The sequence below is a fragment of the Amblyomma maculatum genome, chromosome 6 (assembly GCF_055883805.1).
Source record: "Amblyomma maculatum isolate TAMU_Amacu chromosome 6, ASM5588380v1, whole genome shotgun sequence".
In the NCBI taxonomy this organism is placed as follows: Eukaryota; Metazoa; Arthropoda; class Arachnida; order Ixodida; family Ixodidae; genus Amblyomma; species Amblyomma maculatum.
Genome location: NC_139349.1, coordinates 57551144 through 57573386, shown reverse-complemented (window position 1 = coordinate 57573386; position 22243 = coordinate 57551144). Strand labels below are relative to the sequence as shown.

Here is a 22243-nt window from a genome sequence, read left to right as displayed (position 1 = left end):
TATAGTCACAATATTCAATCTTAGGGCATTATTTATGCTAGAACAACGTTTATCTTTGAATTAGTTTTGACCAAAAGTTGTAGTTCTGCACTCGGTAGCTCACTGGCCCATGATGCTTTGAGCGCCCATGGTGGCTGAACTGGCCGTCTGGAAACGCTATGTAAACGCCCATAGACGGCAGCACAGCTTTCCCTCGAGGTAAGAGTAAGAAACTCTATGGTTGGTAAAGCGCTTGGCTGGGATCCGAGGGACAGAGGTTGAATTCCTGGTGGAGGCAGGATTTTTAGTTTCTTGATGACGTCAATATGACGTAATTTAATTGACAGCTATAGTGTGACAGCTATAGTGTCTGGATAACAAGTTCTCCACCAAGTGAGTCCGATTTCTCGAATCATCAAGGATTTTTGGGGCGAAGCGAGCTAAGCCTAACCCAGACGATAAGTGGTCGAGGCCCCGACGGGGGAGCCGAGGGTGCAGCAGCGCCACCGGCGGCGAAGAAATTCAGCACGGCACGAAGCGCGCGGGAAATTTGAAGTGAGTGCAGCCATGGAGGTGGTTGAAGGTGAAGAAGCGGACCCGCAGGAGTTCACGGTGCCGGGACAGTGGTTCCAGTGCAGAGGGAAGAAGGTTGTCCCGCTTGAAAAGAGCAGGAAGGAAATCGAGGCTGAGCAGTTCAGGCTTAAGCAGGCCGGAAGAAAACTGGCAGCATTTTCTGTAGAAAGACAAGAGGCAAGAATCCCGGAGGGAGCGGACAAGATTATTCTCCGACCCGAAGGAGGACTAGATAGACTCCTTAAACGTGGAGCCGCATATTTAGCAAGAATGATCAGGGCGTCGGCGGGCGTAAATATTGAAGAAACGGAAGAGGAGGACATCGTGATACCCAACACGAAACAACATTCCATTCTCATCGCTACAACAAGTGGGGAAAGGAAAATGAAATACGCGAGCATAAACCGAATTAAGCTAGGGGAAGAAGAAGAGGTGGCAGTCTTCGCCTACGTGGGCACTCCGGACGGGTGCGGCAAGGGAGTGGTGCACGGGGTGGATAGGATTTTCACCCAAGAGGACATCATGCAAATGCTAAGGCACAAGGCAAACCCGGAGGCTATCGGGGTAAGAAGACTCGGGAAAGATTCCACGACTATATTAATACTCTTCAAGGAGGAGAAAGTACCGAGGACCGTCATCCTTGGGGGAGCCCCGCACAGATGCTACTGTATAAGAAGAAATATGAAGTATGCAAGGCATGCGGAAGACTAGGCCATAGAATCGACGTATGTCCAAACCCGACAAACATCAAGTGCCGTGGTTGCGGACAGGAAAATCCACCAGAGGACCACACCTGCAAGCTGAAGTGCCAACTCTGCGGGAAAGAGCACATGCTGGGGGACAGCAAATGCAAGCTGATCCATCGTACACCGTACGAAATCAAGAAGAGAATCTGGGAAAAGAAGATGAAGAAAGAAGCGGAATCGGAGGGAGCAACCAACCAAATCGCAAAAACCCAAGAACACCAGAGCCGCCCAAGAGCCAGACAAGAAGGGGAGAAAGAAGGGTACAAGCCCAGGACGAGCTCCTTCCCTAGACTAGGAGAGGAGCAGCGGACAGCCTCCAGGGGACGAAGCTCTTCCAGGCGGAGGAGCCAATCCAGGGGACTGTCAAGCTCGAGAGCCACGACCCCCAGTCGAGACCGAGACGAACCAACAACCAAGAATGGTGAGAGCAAAGGCGTGAGCTTCGCAGGCAAGGTTACCCAGGGCCGAAATATTAAGAAGGACAAAAAAGACGAGGAAATAGAAAAATTAACAAGCATTATTAAGAGCATGAATGCAACGATCCTTAGTTTAAAGGAGGAAATACAAAATTTAAAAACAGAGCGCAATACAGTGGCGACTAAATCTCAAAAAAAAGCAGGCGGATCTGAAATAGGGGCGCCCAACAAAATCGAAGGCCAACATCTTACAGCTCAAGTCGACAACAAGGGAGCCGATAATAATATGCTGGTCGAGGATACCTCTCCACCCCCATCTAAACGCAAAGTTAGGGAGGATAGCAGCTCAGATCTAACAGTGGATGAAAAGCTAGAGAAAGTAAATGCGAAACTGGACAGAAGTCTTAAGAATTTCGCTAAGGAAAGAGACAGTAAACTTGAGGACTTAGCCAAGCAGATTCAACATATGCAGATACAGATGCAAAATCACTTTCACCTCATGACAGAGGCGCTCCAGCAATTAAAGGGGGAAACCGCCAACCTAAATGCGAGAGTGACTATACTTGAGGAGAACAAAACAAAGTTGAATAATGGACAGACCGCCCAATAACATCCAAATTTGGCAGTGGAACTGTCAAGTGGCAGTGGCAAGCGACCGGTATTGCAGAGCACGCTGTCGATCCGCGACTCAGCCCCCCTTGCTATAGCGTTGCAGGAGACCGGCGGCCCGGCCAAATTGCAAGGGTATCGCGCCTTCCACAGTGGGAAAGGGGACAAATCGAGAGTTACAACACTGGTGCAGAGAAACATAGCAACAATCCAACACGAATTAGAGGACAACGTCACAGAAAACGTCTTTGTAGAAATTCTAACAGGAAAAAAGTAGGAATCAAACACTTTCCTACTCAATATCTACAGCCCACCGAGACAACGGAAGGTCCGCTTCAGGGCGATAATGAACAAGGCACTTAAGGTAGCAGGAAACCAGCCGCTAATTATAGTGGGGGACTTTAACGCCCATCATCCGTAGTGGGGGTACACTAAGGAAGACGCAAAGGGGAGACAGTTGTGGGAGGACACGCATAACCTGGGGATAACATTGCTGACTGACCCATTACACCCCACGCGGGCGGGGAACAGCGTTACCGCCTATACCTCACCGGACCTGACCCTGATTAAAAACGTAGAAACAACGCAATGGCTAAATACGGAACTCAACCTGGGGAGCGACCACTCAATAGTGGAAACCACGGTTGAAATCAGGAGTAAAGTCAAAGGAAAAAAGTGCTTCCGGACGAAAATCACAGACTGGGACCGATTTAGAGAGATTAGGGGGAACAGAGACCTAACAGAGATAGGAAATATAGAGGACTGGTGCGAAGCGGTAAAGAAAGACACCAGGAAAACAACTAAGACGCTAGAAGGGGAAAAAGCTCCGGAAATAGCGGACGCCCGACTCCTACACATGTGGGAGGCCAAACAGCGCATGGAACGTCGACTTAAAAGGCAGGGCAGAAACAACAAAAATCTCAGAAGAAGACTGGCGCGTCATAACAAAGAAATAGAAGATTACGCCTTTAAACTATGTGAACAAAATTGGACTAACAAATGTGGCGACATGGAAAGGAATATGAACCTCCCGCAGACGTGGAATATCCTAAGACATTTAATAGACCCTGAAACGTCCAAAACACAAGCACGAGTCAAAATGGCTAAGGTTAGACACGCATGCGAAGAGCAGGACGATGACATATTCATGAAGAAACTCGTCGAGACATACATAGGGGACACCGAAATTAGAGAGCTACCCGACTACCAGGGAATTCCAAATGAGAAGTTAGATGCGCCCATCACGAGAGCTGAAGTAAGGGCGGAGATAGCGAAACTCAAAACCAAGTCAGCTCCAGGGCCAGATGGAGTCACGAATAAAATGCTCAGGAATTTAGATGACAACTCGATAGAGGCCCTTACCAGCTACATGCAGAAATGCTGGGAAAAAGGGGAGATCCCACCGCTGTGGAAAGAGGCTACCGTGATCCTGATCCCAAAACCCGGGAAGCAACCGAAACTGGAAAATCTCCGGCCTATATCGCTCACGTCATGTGTAGGAAAGTTAATGGAACACATAATTCAGACCAGAATTTCAAATTATATGGAGGAAAAAGAGAAATGGCCAGACGAGATGTATGGCTTCAGGCTCCATCTGAGCACACAGGACGTCATGCTGCGGCTGCAGCAAGACATAATTAATTCCAGAACCAAAGATGCGAAAGTCATAATGGGACTGGACCTAAAAAGGGCCTTCGACAACGTCAAGCACGAAGCCATCTTGGAAGGGCTCCAGCAGGCAGGAATAGGGCTAAAAACTTATCGCTATGTCAGAAATTTCTTAACGGACCGCACGGCGGTTATAACTTTCCAGGAAATACAATCTGGGGTGATCAGGCTAGGTAACAGGGGGACACCTCAGGGATCGGTACTGTCACCCACCCTTTTCAACATGGCCATGAGAGGGCTCCCGAAGGAATTGCGGAAAATTGAGAATTACAACTTAAATTACAGCCTGTACGCGGACGACATCAATCTCTGGATCAACAGAGGGAGCGACGCAGAGATCAATGAAACGCTGCAGGCGGCAGCAGATGTCATCTCTAAGTACGCGGCGGACAGAGGACTTAAATGTTCGCCTGAAAAATCAGAAATCTTCGTGTATAATGACAAGGCACTCAGGAACAAACCTCCCTCTGACCCACAGGTGTACGTGGAAGGAAGGGAGATACCAAAAGTAGAGACAATACGAATATTGGGACTCCACTTACAAACACACGGAAGGAACACGATCACCATTAAAAAGTTAGAAAACCACGCGACCCAGACATTAAACCTCATCAGGAGGGTCTCACGTAACGGAGGCGGCCTCAAGGAAAGAAACCTCCTGAGATTGGTACAAGCCTTCATCATTAGCAGAGTAGGCTACGCCACGCCATATCTGAACCTAAAGGCAGATGAGAGGAGAAAGATAGACGCGCTCATCATAAAATGCGTTAAAAAGGCCCTAGGCCTCCCAACATGCACATCGACGGAGCAACTACTGGCCCTAGGACTGCACAATACGATTTCAGAAATCACGGAAGCGGTTAAAACCTCGCAACTTGAAAGACTCAGCACGACGCGAGTGGGGAGAGCTACGCTAAGTAACCTTGGAATAGCCACAGACAGGGGGCAAAAGGAAAGGGTTGACATTGACAGGAAAATCAGGGCGCACCTAAGAATCCCTCCCCTACCCAAAAACATGCACCCTGAGTTTAATAGGGAAAGGCGACAGAAAAGGGCGGAAGCGATAGAAACAATATATCGGAGCAAACCCCCAAATGAAGTTGCCTACGTAGATGCGGCAGGAAACAGACACAGTCGATACATGACCATAGCGGCGGTAGATGGGGGAGGCACCCTCATCACGGGGGCTACCATATTAGGGAAAGAAACCGAGATAGCGGAGGAAGCTGCGATAGCGATCGCTTGCGTTGGCACCAAAGCTAGATATATTATTAGCGACAGTAAAACTGCAATCCAAAATTTCAGTAGGGGGAGGGTAAACCCCCTCACCACCAAAATTTTAACACAAGGAGTGATTGATAGGACGATCAACATCATCTGGACCCCGGCGCACGAATCTGTCAGCGGTAACGAGGCGGCCCACAGTGCAGCTCGAGATCTCTACCTCCGAGCTGTACAGGATGGCTCGGCTCAGGCAGAACATAATAGAGAAGGGCGACTAATCTCGTATCAAGACATTACAGAACACTACAGGCAATGCCGGAGGCGTTTCCCCCCACCAAACACGGCGTTAAATAGAGGTCAGGCAATGGCGTGGAGACGCCTGCAGACTGGAGTATACCCAAACCCAGTACTAAATAAACATATCCGATCAGACTGCGAGGACGATAAATGTAAAAAGTGTGGGGCGAGAGGAACACTCGACCATATAATGTGGGAGTGCGCTTACTCCCCAGGCAGGGCGCAAAACGTTAGCAGTAGGGAAGCCTGGGAAACCTTATTGCGAAGCTCGGACCCTGAGCTCCAACTCACCGCCGTCCAACTGGCAGCAGAGGCCGCCGGCGAAACCAAACCGGCCAGCATCTAATGCTACCATCCCGTGCGGCTGGGCCGCTAAGTCCCCTCCCCCTTACAGGGGGGTGAGACAGAGCGGCCCAGGCGGTGTGGTCCTTCTCTGTTGGACAATAAAAGTTTTCAACAACAACAACAACAACATATAGTGTGACCGGAAGGACGCCGACAGTAGGAGCCGTGAAAGACTTTCGCCTCGAAATCTCGCAGGGGAAAAATTTGGCGCGTGCGGAGTAAATAATTAAAACCAAGTCGGTCAAGCAGACATCAAAATAGCTATGCTGCTAATGATGTCCAAAGGGGGGTCACGTGGTATTCAAATTTTATGCGGCGTTACGTCATAGTGTGAAGTCACAAACAGGAAGTCTCTTTCTTCTTCCGTGTCTCCTCTGCCACAAATTATGCATTCCGCCAATGCGGGTGCCGCAGCGATCTCAGTTCTTAGTGTGCGTTGCCATGCTATAGTGCCTATGCACATCATAAGGACGCCTTTTCCTTGCTCAATCGAAACGCTGCCGAAGTGGTTGGGTTCGAACGCAGCTGCTGACAACCTTACATGACTGCCTAGTCTAGTAACGTTGGTTGCTGATAATATGGTGTCCATTCTAGTTAGATGTTCAGGTTGCCTAAATTATTCCGAAAATCTCCACTTAGGCATCTCTGCTTTCGCTCGCTTCTTCCTTTCCTTATGACACGGTCAGGTGTACACGCAAAAGTGTGAGAGTAACCTTTCCTTTCATCTACACCAATTTACAGTTTTTTCGATAAACGCTGATACCGCAACAGCTTCACACGCAAGACTGTATTCGTAGCCTTCAATATTTCAAGAATTCTGGTCATATTAGCAGAGCTATTGCTCGACATCCAGTGCAGACCCACATGAGTCAAGATAGCTTCCCACCGTAGGCAATATGTTACTGTGCCTAAATATTCCCCAAAATCATTCAGTGTACGTGAAAGATACCCATGTGGTCGGATGAATGGAAAAAATGTTTTATTTGACGGATAAAAGGATGTCACATACACGTTACTTTCCGCCTAGAGAACAGCCGTTAGCTTTTGATCTTCGGCTGCCCCATCAGCCAGTCGGATAAATTGGAGCTGTCTCCGGGTCGAAGCTGAGCAATAGTGCCTCATAGTGCCAAGGTTTTCAATGATGACTCGCTTGTGAATCCTAAGCATAGTTCCAGATCACTTTAGATCGGCCTGATGATTATATGTCTTGCATTTGTCTGAGCATTGTCCTTCATAATAGATGCTAAATAGTTAGGCGTCTGGAAATGTGCTTGGTTTGACGTTGTCCTCAGATCGGCGCTTGCTGTCAAGTGATTTGTCTGCAGGTGGCCATCTTTGCCTGGCAAGCCTGTGGCGCTGCAAGATACCTCAAATACGTGATCAGGCTTTCTTTGCCAATGAAGCCTTGGGTTGTCTCCACGGCTCGTCTGGATGAAAGTTCTCGAGCTTAGTTGTGGGCTGCCTCGTTCAAAGCAAGGTTGTTGGAATTACGGCACTTTCACAGCACCGCTTACTCTAATCTGTCACATTCGAGTTGTTCCATTTCCAACTGCACCACACCCGGGATCCTACAAAGCTTCGGGCGTCACTGAGAAGTGTATCAGATACTGCGCATTTCCTTTCCTAAAAGCAATTCGAATACACATTAAAAACTATCTCAATACACGATAACTCCTCAAACGCTTTGTCAGAAGCTATCTAAGCTTTGTCATAAGCTAACTACAAACCCTTGTGTTGAGTGCAAAAGCATTTATCAAGAACGGTTTCTTTCATCAAGACCAATTACAACCTCCTTGGAGGTACAAGCGGCTCCTACCCGCACGAAAAAAAGCAATAAATGGTCTGTGATGTCCTTTGATGCCCGGGGCCCTGCGCGCGTTATACTGAAGGAATTTATCCTTCTGTGAAATGACTGATAACACATGGGATTTCTTTCGTGTTTGATATAGGGGTTTGCGCTTGTTCCCCTTGAAAGACGAATTCGCAGAAAATCGGTAGCCATAAACTTGCGTTGATTACGTCCCTGCCTTATTATACTCTACATCCGTTACACAACGATATAACGCTTGTATTGCCATGGCCGCTCGATGAATTCGAGCGGCAGTGGTATTGCTGTGGCTAGACTCTAGGGTTTGACATTGAGGCTGAGATAAGTGTGAACGAACGCATCCGCCGGTGTTTTAATTTTGCAGTTAGTCAATAGGGCCATTTGTTTAACCTACACCAGCTACACTGTGTGGCTAGACTCTAGGGTTTGACATTGAGGCTGAGATAAGTGTGAACGAACGCTTCCGCCACTGTTTTAATTTTGCACTTAGTCAATAGGGCCATTTGTTTAACCTACGCATCCGCCGTTGTTTTAATTTTGCACTTAGTCAATAGGGCCATTTGTTTAACCTACATCAGCTACACCAGTGTAGCTGGTGTAGGTTAAACAAATGGCCCTATTGACTAAGTGCAAAATTAAAACACCGGCGGATGCGTTCGTTCACACTTATCTCAGCCTCAATGTCAAACCCTAGAGTCTAGCCAGTAGCAAATCACCTATGCCTACAATTGATTTTTGCTACACTGGTGTAGGTGGTGTAGGTTAAAAAAATGGCCCTAATATCTCTCTATAAATCGAAGCGCTCTTCGGTAAATCAAGCCTTTCCTCTCATTCAATTCATGCTTCCATCTGCTCTCAACGGCGAGATGGACTGTATTTGTTTAGACTGGAAAGCCAACTCAAGGAATTGCCGAAGAGTAGTGACAGAAACCAGAAAGCCAATACTTTCCCTGCCTTTGATTCATGTACAGTGTCCCTGGCTAAACAAGGATTTTGTAGATGGAGTAGTGACAGAAAACAGAAAGACAATACTTTCCCAGCCTTTGACTCATTTACAGTGCCCCTGGCTAAACAAGGATTTTGTAAATGCTGCTTTAACTTAGCGCAAGAAAAAAAATTGAATATCGGTACACATACACGTTATTCATAAGCAGAGACGCGTACGTCTGTGCCGAGTGGCGTAAAGAGCACCCTCCATTATTTCAGGGTAATAAATATTAGATATAATTTCATCCTATTCTTTATTCATTCGGTAAGGAGTAGTACAAAATGATGACTTACTTCATGGTGGACGAAATATCGCAGCAGGGTGGAAGCGATAGTCAGCGCGTTCTCAAAGGAATAGCCAAGAAAAATGTGGTGATATCTTCTTTCTCATTAGGCACGACCTCTAGTGTACAGCAATTTTATTGGCTTTGTTTCCTTCCACCGAGCGGCACTTATAAATTGATGGTAGCATTCATATGCGCGGTAAGGTAAAATAACTTTCCAAGCACAAAATTGTGTGAGTCGAAATGCCAACTCATGGAATCATTTCACTCACAACCGCAAATCTAAGGCGCGAACAGACGCTATTTAGTGTCTTACGGTTCAGGGTTTGCAGTGATCGCGGAGAGTGGCTGCGTGAAACGCCGAATGGCCAGACGAAGCTACAGTCGGGGTACCAGGAACGCGGCTTTATTCCGATGACTGTGGCTTATATACAGATGAGATGAATGGTTGATAGCGTCCCCTATGCATAAACTACATAGCGCCCCCTACACATACACAAGATATCCCCCTCATACGACAATAGAACGGAAATACCCCAACCATGAACTCCACATGAAGTATAAAACTTTATTCCGCAAAATGGGTAGGGGTTCAGGGATCGGGGTCTTGAGCTGCAGGTGGTGCATGTTCCTAGGTACAGGATCTCATTGGTTCCTGCTGCCTCTTCGGCCTGCTAAACCAGCGCTAGCTGATCTTGCGGGTCGGAGTTGTTCAGAAGCCCCCTTCACTTCACTTTGCAGCACATGGCACGCTCCAGTCTTTTCGTCTCAGGTAAACTCGTCCGCATACCTTACTGGCGTTCTATTTCGTTGCGGTCGAGCGACGTTTTGCTGGTCAGGCAGCTAAGGTACAGACTCCATTGATGAGGTCGGTGCATTTTCAGGATTAGTAACGCTCCTCTCGTTTTGCTGGTCGGGCAGCTGAGGGGTAGACTCCGTTGATCTGGTCGGTACACTTCGAGAAGGAGGAGGAGGAGGAGGAGAAGAAACTTTATTTTACGAAGAATTCGAGGCACGCAGGCCTCCTGGGTCTCCGCACAACCCCAGTAGCGATTTAAACGTTCATGGAATGTTGAACCATAACGTATGCTGCCCAACAGACGACGATCTTCTGCCTGGCATGGTCCACTGACCGCAGTGTGGTCTCCCAGTTCTCCCAGGTTCGAAGTTAAATTGGTTCACAGGAAGGGAAAGGCGCAGTAACTGTCGCACTTGCTCTGTGGCCCGGCGTGGGAAGTAGACGCCGAGCAGGATAAAAGAATGTGAATAAGGGGTATCCTTGGGGTGGAAGCACAAAGTTCATATGAGGGATACCGACTTAAATTTTGAAAGTAGATCTGTTGCGGGCAGCGTTCGTGTCTACAGGCGACGCCAGATTGACTGTTCTCTTCTGTGGCCTCAGTTTTCTCCAGCTCCGATTCGTTCATAAAGGTAGCAGGGGTCTTCGGTTCCGCCATATCACCTATATGAGCCTCTTGGTCACAGAACAATCTTCTGGCTGCACTACGTTGCACTCTAAGCGTGTCAGCTAACACTTGTGCCCCTTCGGTCCCTCCTTTGGGCCATCAGCTTCGTTGCATTTTATTTAGTAATTATAATACCTTTATTTTCCATCATGATGGGGGAGGCAGGGAGAAAAAGCCGACCAATCGGCTGGACGAGCTCCCGCACCCCCTCCCCCCCCCCCCCGGCCCCGAAGAAAATACAAAGTAAAAATACATAGGCAGAGCAGTGTAGTATCCGCAAAAAAAAAGTAAAGTAAAATAAAATAAATAGAATAGTAGATAGCTCAATGATAGCGTATAAAAAATTGAACCAGCACCTTATTGCACATGAAGAGAGAGAGAGTACCAATGAAAAGAAAAGCGAGATCACGGTTAAGATCAGGCAAAGTAAAACAGAAAAGGACCAATTTCTTTTCATAAAGCAGTAGTGATAATAGCAGTGTCATCAATTCAGCAGTGACAGTAATAACAATAGCAGTGTCACTGTCAAACACAAAAAAGAAGAAGCAAAGACAACAATACATTTAAAATTTGAGTTTTTACACAAACGAAACAATCGCCATCAATTCCGCCCCGCCAGGGTGGTGCAGTGGTAAGACGCCCACGACTACTGTCCGGAGTTCCCGAGTTCGAATCCGACCACGGCGGCTGTGTTTCGATGGAGGCGAAACGAAGAGGCGTCCGTGTTCTGTGCGATGTCAGCGCACGTTAAAGATCCCCAGGTGGTCGAAATACCCCGTAGCCCTCCACCATGGCTCCCTTTTCTCTCTTTCCACTTTCACTCTCACCTTCATCCCTTCCCTTACGGCGCGGTTCACATGTCCGCAGAGCAAGTGTGAAAGATACTGCGCCTTTCCCTTCCTGTGATCAACAGTGGCTGATTGCCGTAGCAAGTTCATGCAATAAGAGGGAACGATGTGATCCAGGTATCCTGTTTCATGACTCGATCGTACGAGGGAGAAAACTGTGTTTAAATGTATCGCTTCTGGCAAAATAGGTGCTAAGATTTAGTTCACGATAATTCCTAGCGGATGTGCGATGCGCTGGAATAATATAACTGGTAGACGAGAGCCGATAATGACAATGTACAATGCAGTAAAGAAATTTCAAGGATTCTACTTGCCGGCGACTTGATAATGTTGTAAGCTGCAATGAAGGAAGGGCGGAAGTGGGCGAGAAATTTTGGTTATACTTGCGACAAATGAAAGGACAATTTTTTTTTTTAACACTTTCGATCTGGCAGATATCAGTTAGTTTATGAGGATCCCATAGAACGCAAGCATTATCAAGTATGGGAAGGAATAACGATTTGTACATCAATAACATTACGTCATTAGGAGAGCTAAGTTAGGTCTCAGGTAACCTAATTTCTTAAGGGCTTTCCCACAAATTAAATCAATATGTTTTGACCAAGATAAGTTTGTAGTGAAAATAATTCCCAGATACTTATATTCAGAAACCCTTTCCAGAAATATGCTGTTAATTTATTAGGCAAAAACAGACGGCGATGAACTGTTATAAAATGACATTAGTACAGATTTACGAAAACTGATACGCATTTGCCATTTTTCGCACCATTCAGAAAATGCAACAAGTGATTCGTTAAGACGATAATGATCCTCAAAGGAATGGAATGTGCTGTATAGGACACAATCGTCGGCATACATGCGGATTTTAGTTTTGACGTTATTCGGAAGGTCGTTAATATAAAGCAAAAAAAGTAAGGGGCCTAAGACGGATCCTTGCGGCACAACAGAAGAGACTGGGATGACACTGCATTCACCAGAATTGTATGCTACGTACTTAGAGCGGCCAGAAAGAAGGTTAGATAACCAAGGTTGGATTTTTAATACAAGGTTTAGTTTGTGCAGGAGCTTAGAATGAATTGCGGTGTGAAAAACTTTAGAGGAGTCAATAAATAAGGCATCAATTTGGTTACCAGAGCCTAGGCTAGAAGAAATGTAATGCACAAATTCAGATAATTGTTTTAACGGGCTAAAACCCCGCCGAAATCCCTGCTGAACGCTAGATAAGATGTTATTTGCTTCCAGAAACTGCAATATTGTTACGATACGGCAAGCCGATGAAAACAGGAGAATAGAGGACAGAGAGATGGTCGATGACAGTGAGATGACGTTTGATGAAAATGTTGCTTATAAATAATAATTTCTAACATTCTGCACGATGATGACGTTAGCGAAATGGGCCTGTAATTGCAAAGAAGTTGTCACCAGATTTGAATAAAGGAAGCACTTTCGCTAGCTTCCCAGAGGCAGGAACAGTACTAGAATCGAGAGATTTACTGAATATAATATGGAAGTAGCGAGCTGTCTATTGAGAACATCGGTCTAGATACGCATTTGGAATGTCATCAGGACCAGCAGACTTCTTATATCCAAGCCTAGTATAAGGCTAAGGACACCTTATATAGAAAGATCGACATTAGCGATTGGAGAGGAAGTGCTAACAAACGATGGTAAAATCTGATTATCATTCGTAAAAACTAACTGAAAAAAAGCGTTGAAGGCGTTAGAAATTTCATTATGGCACTGAAGTACTTCATAATTGTTCAGGAATATATTACATAGAGTAGTCTTGAGCAAGACTGCAGACCAAAACTTTCTGAGATTTGAGGATAAAAGATTAAAAGGGTAAGAGATAAAGAATAAAAGATTAAAGGATAAAAGAGAATAAATATATTCTCAGCATTTCTGATATTTCTCCAAAATTTGGCCTAGGGTTAGAAAATAGACAGCTGTGGTTTTCTTGAATGGCTATTCTTAAAATAAGGTTCTAATAGAAACGATTACTACTGTGCTTCAGCAACTACAGATTCCTTTCCATAATTTATAGCATGGTACAGCAGTGCATCCGCCATGTTTGGAAGCTTCCATTATTGCGTCATTTGGAGTAATATCCGCGCATATTGTGACTATATAAGTCACGCATTCTATTGGTACATGATTTGACTCTACTCTATTCCTACTGGATTCTCTTTGGAAACGTAGCATTGACGCAAGCTTGTTCTGCAGTTAGGACCAAGAATTCTGATCATCAAATCAGCTGAGACATTCAGCTGACTAGAGCACATAAAAATCGTCAGTCCGGATTGTGATACCAAACATCAAATCGAACGAAAAAAAAAAAAAAAAGGCTTTCGCATCTAACGTCAAGCGAGTGTTCTTGACAGACGCAGTTTTGTTTTGTTTTTGTTTTTGTTTTTTTGACAAACGGTCGACGAGCATATTTTCATAGTTTTAGTGCGAAGTAAACTAGCGCACCTCCTAGTAGATTCCGAGGGATTGTGTGCTGCAGTCGAGGCTTTGCCAGGGAGATGGTCGCAGATCGTAAGTGTTTGGCAAGAATCCTGCGCAGTTCCTAAGACTCTTTGATTTATTGAAAGTAGCAATACCTCTGAGACAAAAAAAAAATGCAAAGAAGCTCCTTTCCGAGGCGAAATCCAAATGCCTCTTCCGGAAGGTGTTGAGCAAGAAACGGGAACGCGATATTAAGAAACATGTGAATGCAGAGGCCACATTTCTTAGTAGGCCGCAGCGTTGCATCCGGTGATAAAAATGTGCAGCTAAACCTGAATACATTGTTTCACAAGAGACCTTATCCTGCCTTCTTGTTGCAAAACGTTCGTAGGGAAGTGCACGGATATCCATTACAGAATGTTTGAAATTTTTGCGCAAAAAAATGAAATGTAAAAAGCTTCACTCACAAAACAAACACCAATGTATGGTGCTACATTTCGCTGTCCTTTTTATAACGCGGTTAATACAATCATGTGCTTGCAATTATTGATTTGCGTGTGAGAAAGAGGAGTGGTAAAACGTCACTGTTTTATTCAGGAGACAAATTGGTTACAGTTGCAACAGATAACTGGGCTGAAGAGTTCGTTCGAACGGCTTAGTCTCATAATGATAATAAAGATTGCAATAAGATTAATAATAGCAATGTTTATTCTCACACGAAATTCACATACAACTTTACAAAGTCAAAGTGACGGATCCGTCAAAGCAAACACGAGGCTTATTGGATTTTTCTAAAAGTAAGACCATTTCAAAGTCATTGTGACAGATAAACAGATTCAGTGGCAACATAAAATAAATATAGAAAGAAAGAGGGTGCTGTCTGACACATGGCAAGAAGGCGCCCCTTTCATAGTGATAATAACAATAATATTTACACCGAACAAGTTTTTTCATAAACTTCAAAAGTATTGTTTATATACAGTCTGCATTAAATGACCTAACCTGACTAACACCATACTTAGAGGGTATTTGGTACCGTCTGATATTGACTGAAAAGGACGTCATTGCCTCTGACCCGTTTAGGAAAGCCATGTCTTGACATAAAAAAAAAAGAAGCAAACAAAAAAAAAAACCTCCGAAGACACATACCCTTTGCTCAACACAGGAGAATGAAGACCTTCAAAGAGGTAATCGTTAGATTTCTACAATGGGAACACTCATTTGGAGCGTTAAGCTCATCTCACAAAAGTGGTAGTTAATTTTTAGTATATCCAAAAGAAAGCGCAGTGCTATATCTAGCAAGATATGTTAAGGCCACGAAAATAGAAGTAAAACAATGCATCTTATTTGTAAGAATACGAGTGCTGTGAAAGTGGCTTGCGTATTCATCAGATTTTAAAGAAAGCATTAAAAAATGGAATGACCACTCGCTATCATCTAATTTCATGGTTAAAAACACTTATCGTATAGTCGTAAAATTTACCCATTTCAGCGAGGGAACGGTATGCGCCGCACGAGCTCCCCCCGTGGAGAGAAATGAAAATCACTATCTACAATATAGATAGTAATCAATTGGTTACGAGCAGAGTTGTGCGTAATTGACTTTTTGCAAATAATTACATTGTGAGTAATTTTGTATTGAATTGGTTACTTCTTCAAACAATATCGTTTCGGGTGAATAAATTTTTCCGATAATTGATTACCAGTTAAAAATTACTTCTGTGCAGAAAATCTACAGGGAACAAGCGTCTACGGCAGCGAGATTAAGTCAAATTGTTCGGCCGCACTACAATGCGCATGGCTGATTGGCATGCTGACCTCTCATTTCTTGGGCAGCTTCTGCTGGCATCTGTTGCAATTACTCGATTTAAGGTGAACTGGGCAGCTAGTGAAGGACGACGTCAGAAGCTCCACATATTTTGACCGAAGAATTCAAGCGACCTTGACACCTTTCCACGCGAAAAGCCGCCTCTTCTATTCCAAAGAAAATATCCACGTGGTTTTTCAGCTCTTTAGCCACCTTACCAGCGGTGCCTTTTAACATTATATATGCATGCGTTTATCTGTTAAGTCCCGCATTACTAACACTAGTGTAGATCTGTGTGCGGTTATTGTGTGGCGAAGGTAGTGCACGACGTAGTTGGTAAGCGTGGTAGGTGAGAAAAAGAAGATACCACCACCAAAGCTGGTCTCCATCTTCGTAGCGCACAACTCAGAAACTTCATCGGAAGTATCAAGTAGCTCAATTGATGTTGTAGACAGACCATCATGGAGGTAAATGGACACTGTCGCCGCTGGGTGGTGGTCTCTCTCTGAATCCAAAGTAGCACTGGAAATGTGGTATTTCGTGATCATCATCAGTGGAGCTGTACTCACTGCACTGCACATGCCATTCCCTTATAACTAAAGTTAAACCGATCTTGTGCAAACCGCATCCAATTCACCCCCGCAATCACCTGTCCGCTTAAGTTTCTGCCCCCCCCCCCCGCCCCCCCCTCAGGTACTCAGCTCTTGGCTTTCACGAAGCAGCTACTGGCATGCGAAGAAACGATGTACCGTGAAACACCGCGATGGCGAGAGCTCTACTGCCGTGGTTACATTGCTTCCCAGTGGACTTTCATACGAGGGCTTTTGTCTGTATGCATCGTCTGCTTTACGTATGCTCAATAGTGGCTGATAAATGAAGGTAGATGCTGGCTAGGTCGTATATTTTGTTGGTACGCTTTGCCATTACGTTATGTAGTCGTTATATTAAAGTACAAACACATGTGAGTCATCAATGCAAACATTTCTTTTTTTGCGAATGACGTGATTACGCTAGCGCTTTCCAGGTTATACCTTGCTGTATGCTACGGGAAACTATCTCATGGAAAACTGTTTCTACCAAAAATTGCCATGCGAATTATGCTTAGCTTATACGTTTACAAGAGTTGCTGATTTTCCCCCTTTCTTTGCCGTCTTTTTTACCAGCCACGCTTGTTCAATTGCCAATTTCCTGCAAGCAGCAGTACTCGAGAGCATTTCAAGAGCAAAGCTTGGCGAGCGCTACCCAAACATATTGTCATGCATAATTTTTACGTAAACATTAACCTGCAACTTGGCTCTTTTTTTTTTCCTTCAGGCTGTTAGAAGCGGCTCTAATTTGTGTTGTACTAAGAATATGACTGAAAATAAATCCTGAATCCATGGTTACATTTTTGATGATCCTTAGATGTCTTACCAAGCTTTTAAAATGCAGATATATAGTCATGAGAAGATATATATTTGCTTCTGGGTAGTACACAAGCAAAAGTGCATTCCTTTTAGGGCTGCGTTGCGTGCATAAGTTCACTTGCCCTGAAGTACATTCTGCATTAGCGAAGAGACAACTACCTCGTGAGAACTGAAGTGCTGCGCACAGGATGCGCGATCCAAAACTATCCTGCTTTGGACGAAAGCCACGGTGTTTCTTGGCGCATGTAACTCCGCACCTGAACAGAAAGAAATGCTTTAAAGCAGGCCGAACTATATTTATTCCACATTGATAAAACGCGACACTTTGCTGTCAGTGAGAAAAGCTTATAGAAATTTCATTCACCTGTCAGTCTTTTTCAGTTTAATATTTCTAGAACGTGATTCCATTGTTTTGGCATTTTTTAACAGCACACAGTATACACGATTCTGGGCGCATCCTCCTTTCTTTACGCTCACGGTCGAAAGAACAATGAGTGCTGGGGTGAAATATGTCATTAATCTTTTGAAAAAAGGGTTATGAAGAAGCAAAATGTACATTTTGCATATGCCGAGGGAAGGAAAGTAGCAATGCGCGATTCTCAGAGCGTCGTAAATTATTGCCCGGGTCGCTGACACGGTGCCTTTTCACCCATAGAGTACGCCGTCTTCACGTAGATGGAGACGAACCAAAGGCTCCAGATTAATTATTGTCGTTGCTTGCAGCCATTCCTTGAGCCCTGGGATTCCTATAGTTATATACGGTACCCCCAGTGTATATATATATATATGTATGTATGTATGTATGTATGTATGTATGTATGTATGTATGTATGTATGTATGTATGTATGTATGTATGTATGTATGTATGTATGTATGTATGTATGTATGTATGTATGTATGTATGTATGTATGTATGTATGTATGTATGTATGTATGTATGTATGTATGTATGTATGTATGTATGTATGTATGTATGTACGTACGTACGTACGTACGTACGTACGTACGTACGTACGTATGTATGTATGTATGTATGTATGTATGTATGTATGTATGTATGTATGTATGTATGTATGTATGTATGTATGTATGTATGTATGTATGTATGTATGTATGTACGTACGTACGTACGTACGTACGTGTGTGTGTGTGTGTTATATGGTGTGCGATGTGTCTCTGAGGTGTAACTGCATGTATCCTTCTGGGCATTTGACACAAAGTGATAGGAGTTAGTTTGGATTTAAGTACATGCATCAGGATTTTCAATGCTCGAAAAATCTAAAAATCTAAAACTATCATGATACACTTCATGTGCATGGGATTAAGATGCTCTACCTTTCCTCGGTTAAGAAAAGCTTAAATGAATGAAAATCGCTGAAGTGCGGTTATGCTCGGAGTTTTTCAAGGACTTTGGAATTGTTTTTGTTAACATGTCGCACTAGGAATTGGCTTGCTGAAAACTTGCGCCTTAGACTTGAAGAAAAGGAGATCTTTTGGCAACACATATAATAGACACTCAGTGAGGGTCCGTTGTCTAACGTTGAGTATGCAGCATGCCTGATTGACTTGGGCACACAGCAATAAACAGCGGAGAACACAAAAAACCTAGCCTATCTAGAACCATGTACTGGAATCGTATTGATTTTTAGCGATGGGCGTTACTATTCCGGAACGTTGTTGTTTTGCTTTAACATGGAATCCCCTATTTGCGCTGGCATTGCTTTCTAAAATCCAGGACAGCACAGTGAGAGTAACATTTGTTGTTTCGATTTTTTATGCGTTTATCCACGCATTTCACTTTTGTAGAATACCGTATACACCATATAAGAGGGAAAACCTTCCACTGTGTTGGCATATATTTTCATACGCATCTTCTGTTTCGAGATTGGAAATTCCGCATCCTGCTGCCAGTCTTATTGCTGCTTTTGTAAAGAATTTTCTAAACAAAATGCATACAGCTTGCACACAATATTTGAGCCTTGTTCTCCAACAAAGGTGGTTAAAACCTATAGGGGCTTTCTCGAATTTTACGGTTAGAAAGCGACAAGCAAAGATACCGTTCCGTAATAAATACCTCGTGTCCTCATTGTGCTACGTTCGTCTACAAGATGCTAAGTCCATTTTATTGTATTTATGCCAAAAGCATAGCGTCGTGAGAAGTGTGCGAAATTTTGACCTCAAACCGCGAAGAAAAAACAGACGGCAATAAGGCTGTCATACATGTACAATAGGAACCCATTGGCTTTGGGATCCCACTAAAGAGTCGTATATTCGGCATTAAGGTATATTAACATGCACTGCACAGCCTTTTTTATTGTCGAGTCTTCTACTTGACTAGAGCCCAGCTCATAAATGTAGATCCAAAAAGTGATAACTGAGCATGCTTGAAACCTGTCCTCCCCATTGCGTACATTTCAACGCAGGCTCTATAAAAGTGCCATCACTAGCATCCTAGCAGGAAAAATGCCCTGCAATGCTCAGAGGTTTTTGTTCTCCGCTAGCACCCCGCACGCGGTGTGTCTATGATTAGGGTGCTCCACTGCTGAAACTAAGAAGGCGGAATAAAATCTTGGCCACGATGGCTGCAGATTTCGACGGACGATAACAGCACGGCTCTCATAGACTGCGTGTTTTTGTGCACGTAAAAGAACTCCAGGTTATTAAAATTTTCGGACTCCTCCATAACGGTCTTCGCTCTAGTCCTAGTCGCTTTGAAACGTTAAACCCTTTAAACGAAAACCAAAGTTTGTTTGGTCCGGGTGTAAAAATTTCACACGTGCTCCCGCATACCAACAAAATCCCCGCTCGCACTCAGGCACATAGAAAAGGTATGGTGAATGCAAGGCAACTTACTGTGTGGCTTAGATTTTGAGTCAAATTTCACTGCGCAATTTTATTCCTTTAGAACTCAGAATGCCCGTCCTGTATTAAATAGACAGACTGAGGAGCTGACTTTCGTAAATATTGATTTTTATGTGCGGCAGTTCAAGATGACGTAGCATAAAAGCTGCATTTATCAGTTGGTGCTCTTTCTAAAAGTTGCGGGAACACCAGCTTTTGTCACAGGAGACGCCTTTGTGTCTGCCTTTAACTTCTCACTTTTCTTTCATCATCTATATTAACAACAGCAGCACGACTATACCCTGTGCTGAGCCGACTCCTGTCTCATATCCCTTCAAATCATCCGGTCCTGCACCAGCTGTGTCTGCCTGAACTCGTAAACTTCCTATTCTAATCCGCCCATCTACCTTTCTGCCTCCCCTTGCTATATTTACCTTCCCTTGGACTGAATTTTTTTACCTTAGTCACCTACTTCTATCTTTTCTTTGCACTACATGTTCTAGAATGTCGTTAACTAGAGTTATTTCTCTGACCCATTCGGCCCTCTCCGCATTTCTTAACGTTACAGCTACCATTTTCCGTTCCATAGCTCTCTGCGCTGTCGCCAGGTTAAGACGAATTCTCTTCGTCAGCCTCCTGCCTTATAGGTGGGTACTCTGCTACATACTTTATTCTTGAAAGACACTTGCAAGCTGCTTCGCTAGTGAACAAAATCACCTTTATTATGAATGCGGGTAAAAGAGCACGTTACAAAAAAATCAGGCCTTTTTATTTATTCCGAAGGTTTCCGGTATAAGCCCACTGGTCGCCTCGAGGTATCAACCCCACTTATCGCGTCATCTTTTTTGCTTGTGCTGCCAATGTCATACTGGTCCCATTAGATACGGCAATGCTAGGGTCACGTTCTCAACTCTTATTTCACAATATCCACTCATAATAACAGCGAACATCACTTCGTTTCATGTAAGTATAACAGTCGTATTGTCACCGCATCCGCATTTTCTGATTCGTATGATTATATTACTGTGGCCAATTTCTTCGACCCCTAGCCTAGTACATGAAATTTGCAGTGCTTCGTTATGCGGGCGTACGCATGGCACAGATAAAAGTTCACTCTGCACATACAAATTTCGAGTTGAATATGCATAGCGGTCTGGCCGAAACTGCTCTCTGATGTGATAGAGCGGTTGGGTTTGACGTTTCGCTACTAGTCCGCTCCCCGAAATTTAAAAAAAAGATAGCTGCCTACTTAACTTGTTGATATGGACATTAACTTACCTACTAAAGATATAGGAAATATTCGCGTTTAACGCCACCGGCGCCTTGCATGTGTATTGCAAGAATCCATTTGAAAATATGGAAGTTGATTTCGTGAGACACGTTCCTGATACGAGAGTGTTATGCGAAATCAAATAGTCCTTGAATAAAAGTTTTTGGTTGCATTTATGAGGTTTAATGTCCGAAAGGTGCTCAGGCTATGTAAGACACCGTAGTCGAGGACTACGAAAATTTCGACCGCCTGGGGTCAGTGCACCTTAAAGATTAAGGTGCACTGATATCGCACAGTATACGGGCACCTTGCTTTTCGCCTCTATCGAAATTCTGCCGCTGCAGCCGAGATTTGATCCCACACCCTTGGATACAACAGTCAAGCACTTAGCCACTGCACCATCGTGGCAAGGCGAATACCTTGTCTCATCTCTTCATTAAACGAAGTTTGCCAACAGCAGATAAGTTTAAGCAAAAATGAGTGCTTTTAATTAACGTCAAGAAACAAAAAAACGTCTTTCAAAACTTCATATGTTTAGCTGGGACCACATCGTATAGCATTTATGTCATCGTCTCGATGTCGAAAGGATTTCGGCGCTGGCGGCCCCCAATCAAACGGAGCAGGAGAAACTTGAAATGTGCCTTGTAATACTTTCATACAAGTCGTCTTTCTTTGCCGGCACGTTAGTTTAACAGGTAATCAAATTTTCACGATTAAAATGCTTTGGCTTGGTTTTTTGGGTTTAACGTCCCAGAGTGACTCAGACTATGGAGACGCCTTAGTGGAAGACTCCGGAAATTTCGACCACCTGAGGACCTTTAACGTGCACTGATATCGCACAGCAAACGGGCGTCTAGCTGTCGCCTCCATCGAAAAACGGCTGCCGAGGCCTGGATGCGATCCCGCAGCCTTGGCCACAGTAGTCGAGCGCAATAACCATTCCGCTACCCCAGAGGGGCTTACGATGAAAATTATTTTCGTCAAATATTGAAAACACAAAGACAGACTTGACCAAATAATACTATGTAAGAAGATATTTTCCTCTTTACAGAGTGGGATAAAATACCGATATTCAAGGAATTATCCAGTAGAGGAGACAAGAAGCAATCAGGGGTTTCTTTGTGCCAATTTTATGATCGGTGAGTATCATTCAGAATGCATATCGAACTTCACACCTCCCGCACGTGAGGCTGGCTCTCA

The 22243-nt window shown here is 44.3% G+C and overlaps 1 protein-coding gene across 1 annotated transcript in view; it reads left to right on the top strand.

Moving 5' to 3' along the window:
• The first annotated feature begins 546 nt into the window (after positions 1-546).
• The window catches only part of LOC146185827 (uncharacterized), an 84137-nt gene continuing 62440 nt past the window's right edge, over positions 547-22243 (top strand). The window contains exon 1 of the mRNA XM_084607924.1: positions 547-729. Coding sequence (XP_084464050.1) covers positions 547-729 — 183 coding nt within the window. The remainder of the gene's footprint in view (positions 730-22243) is intronic.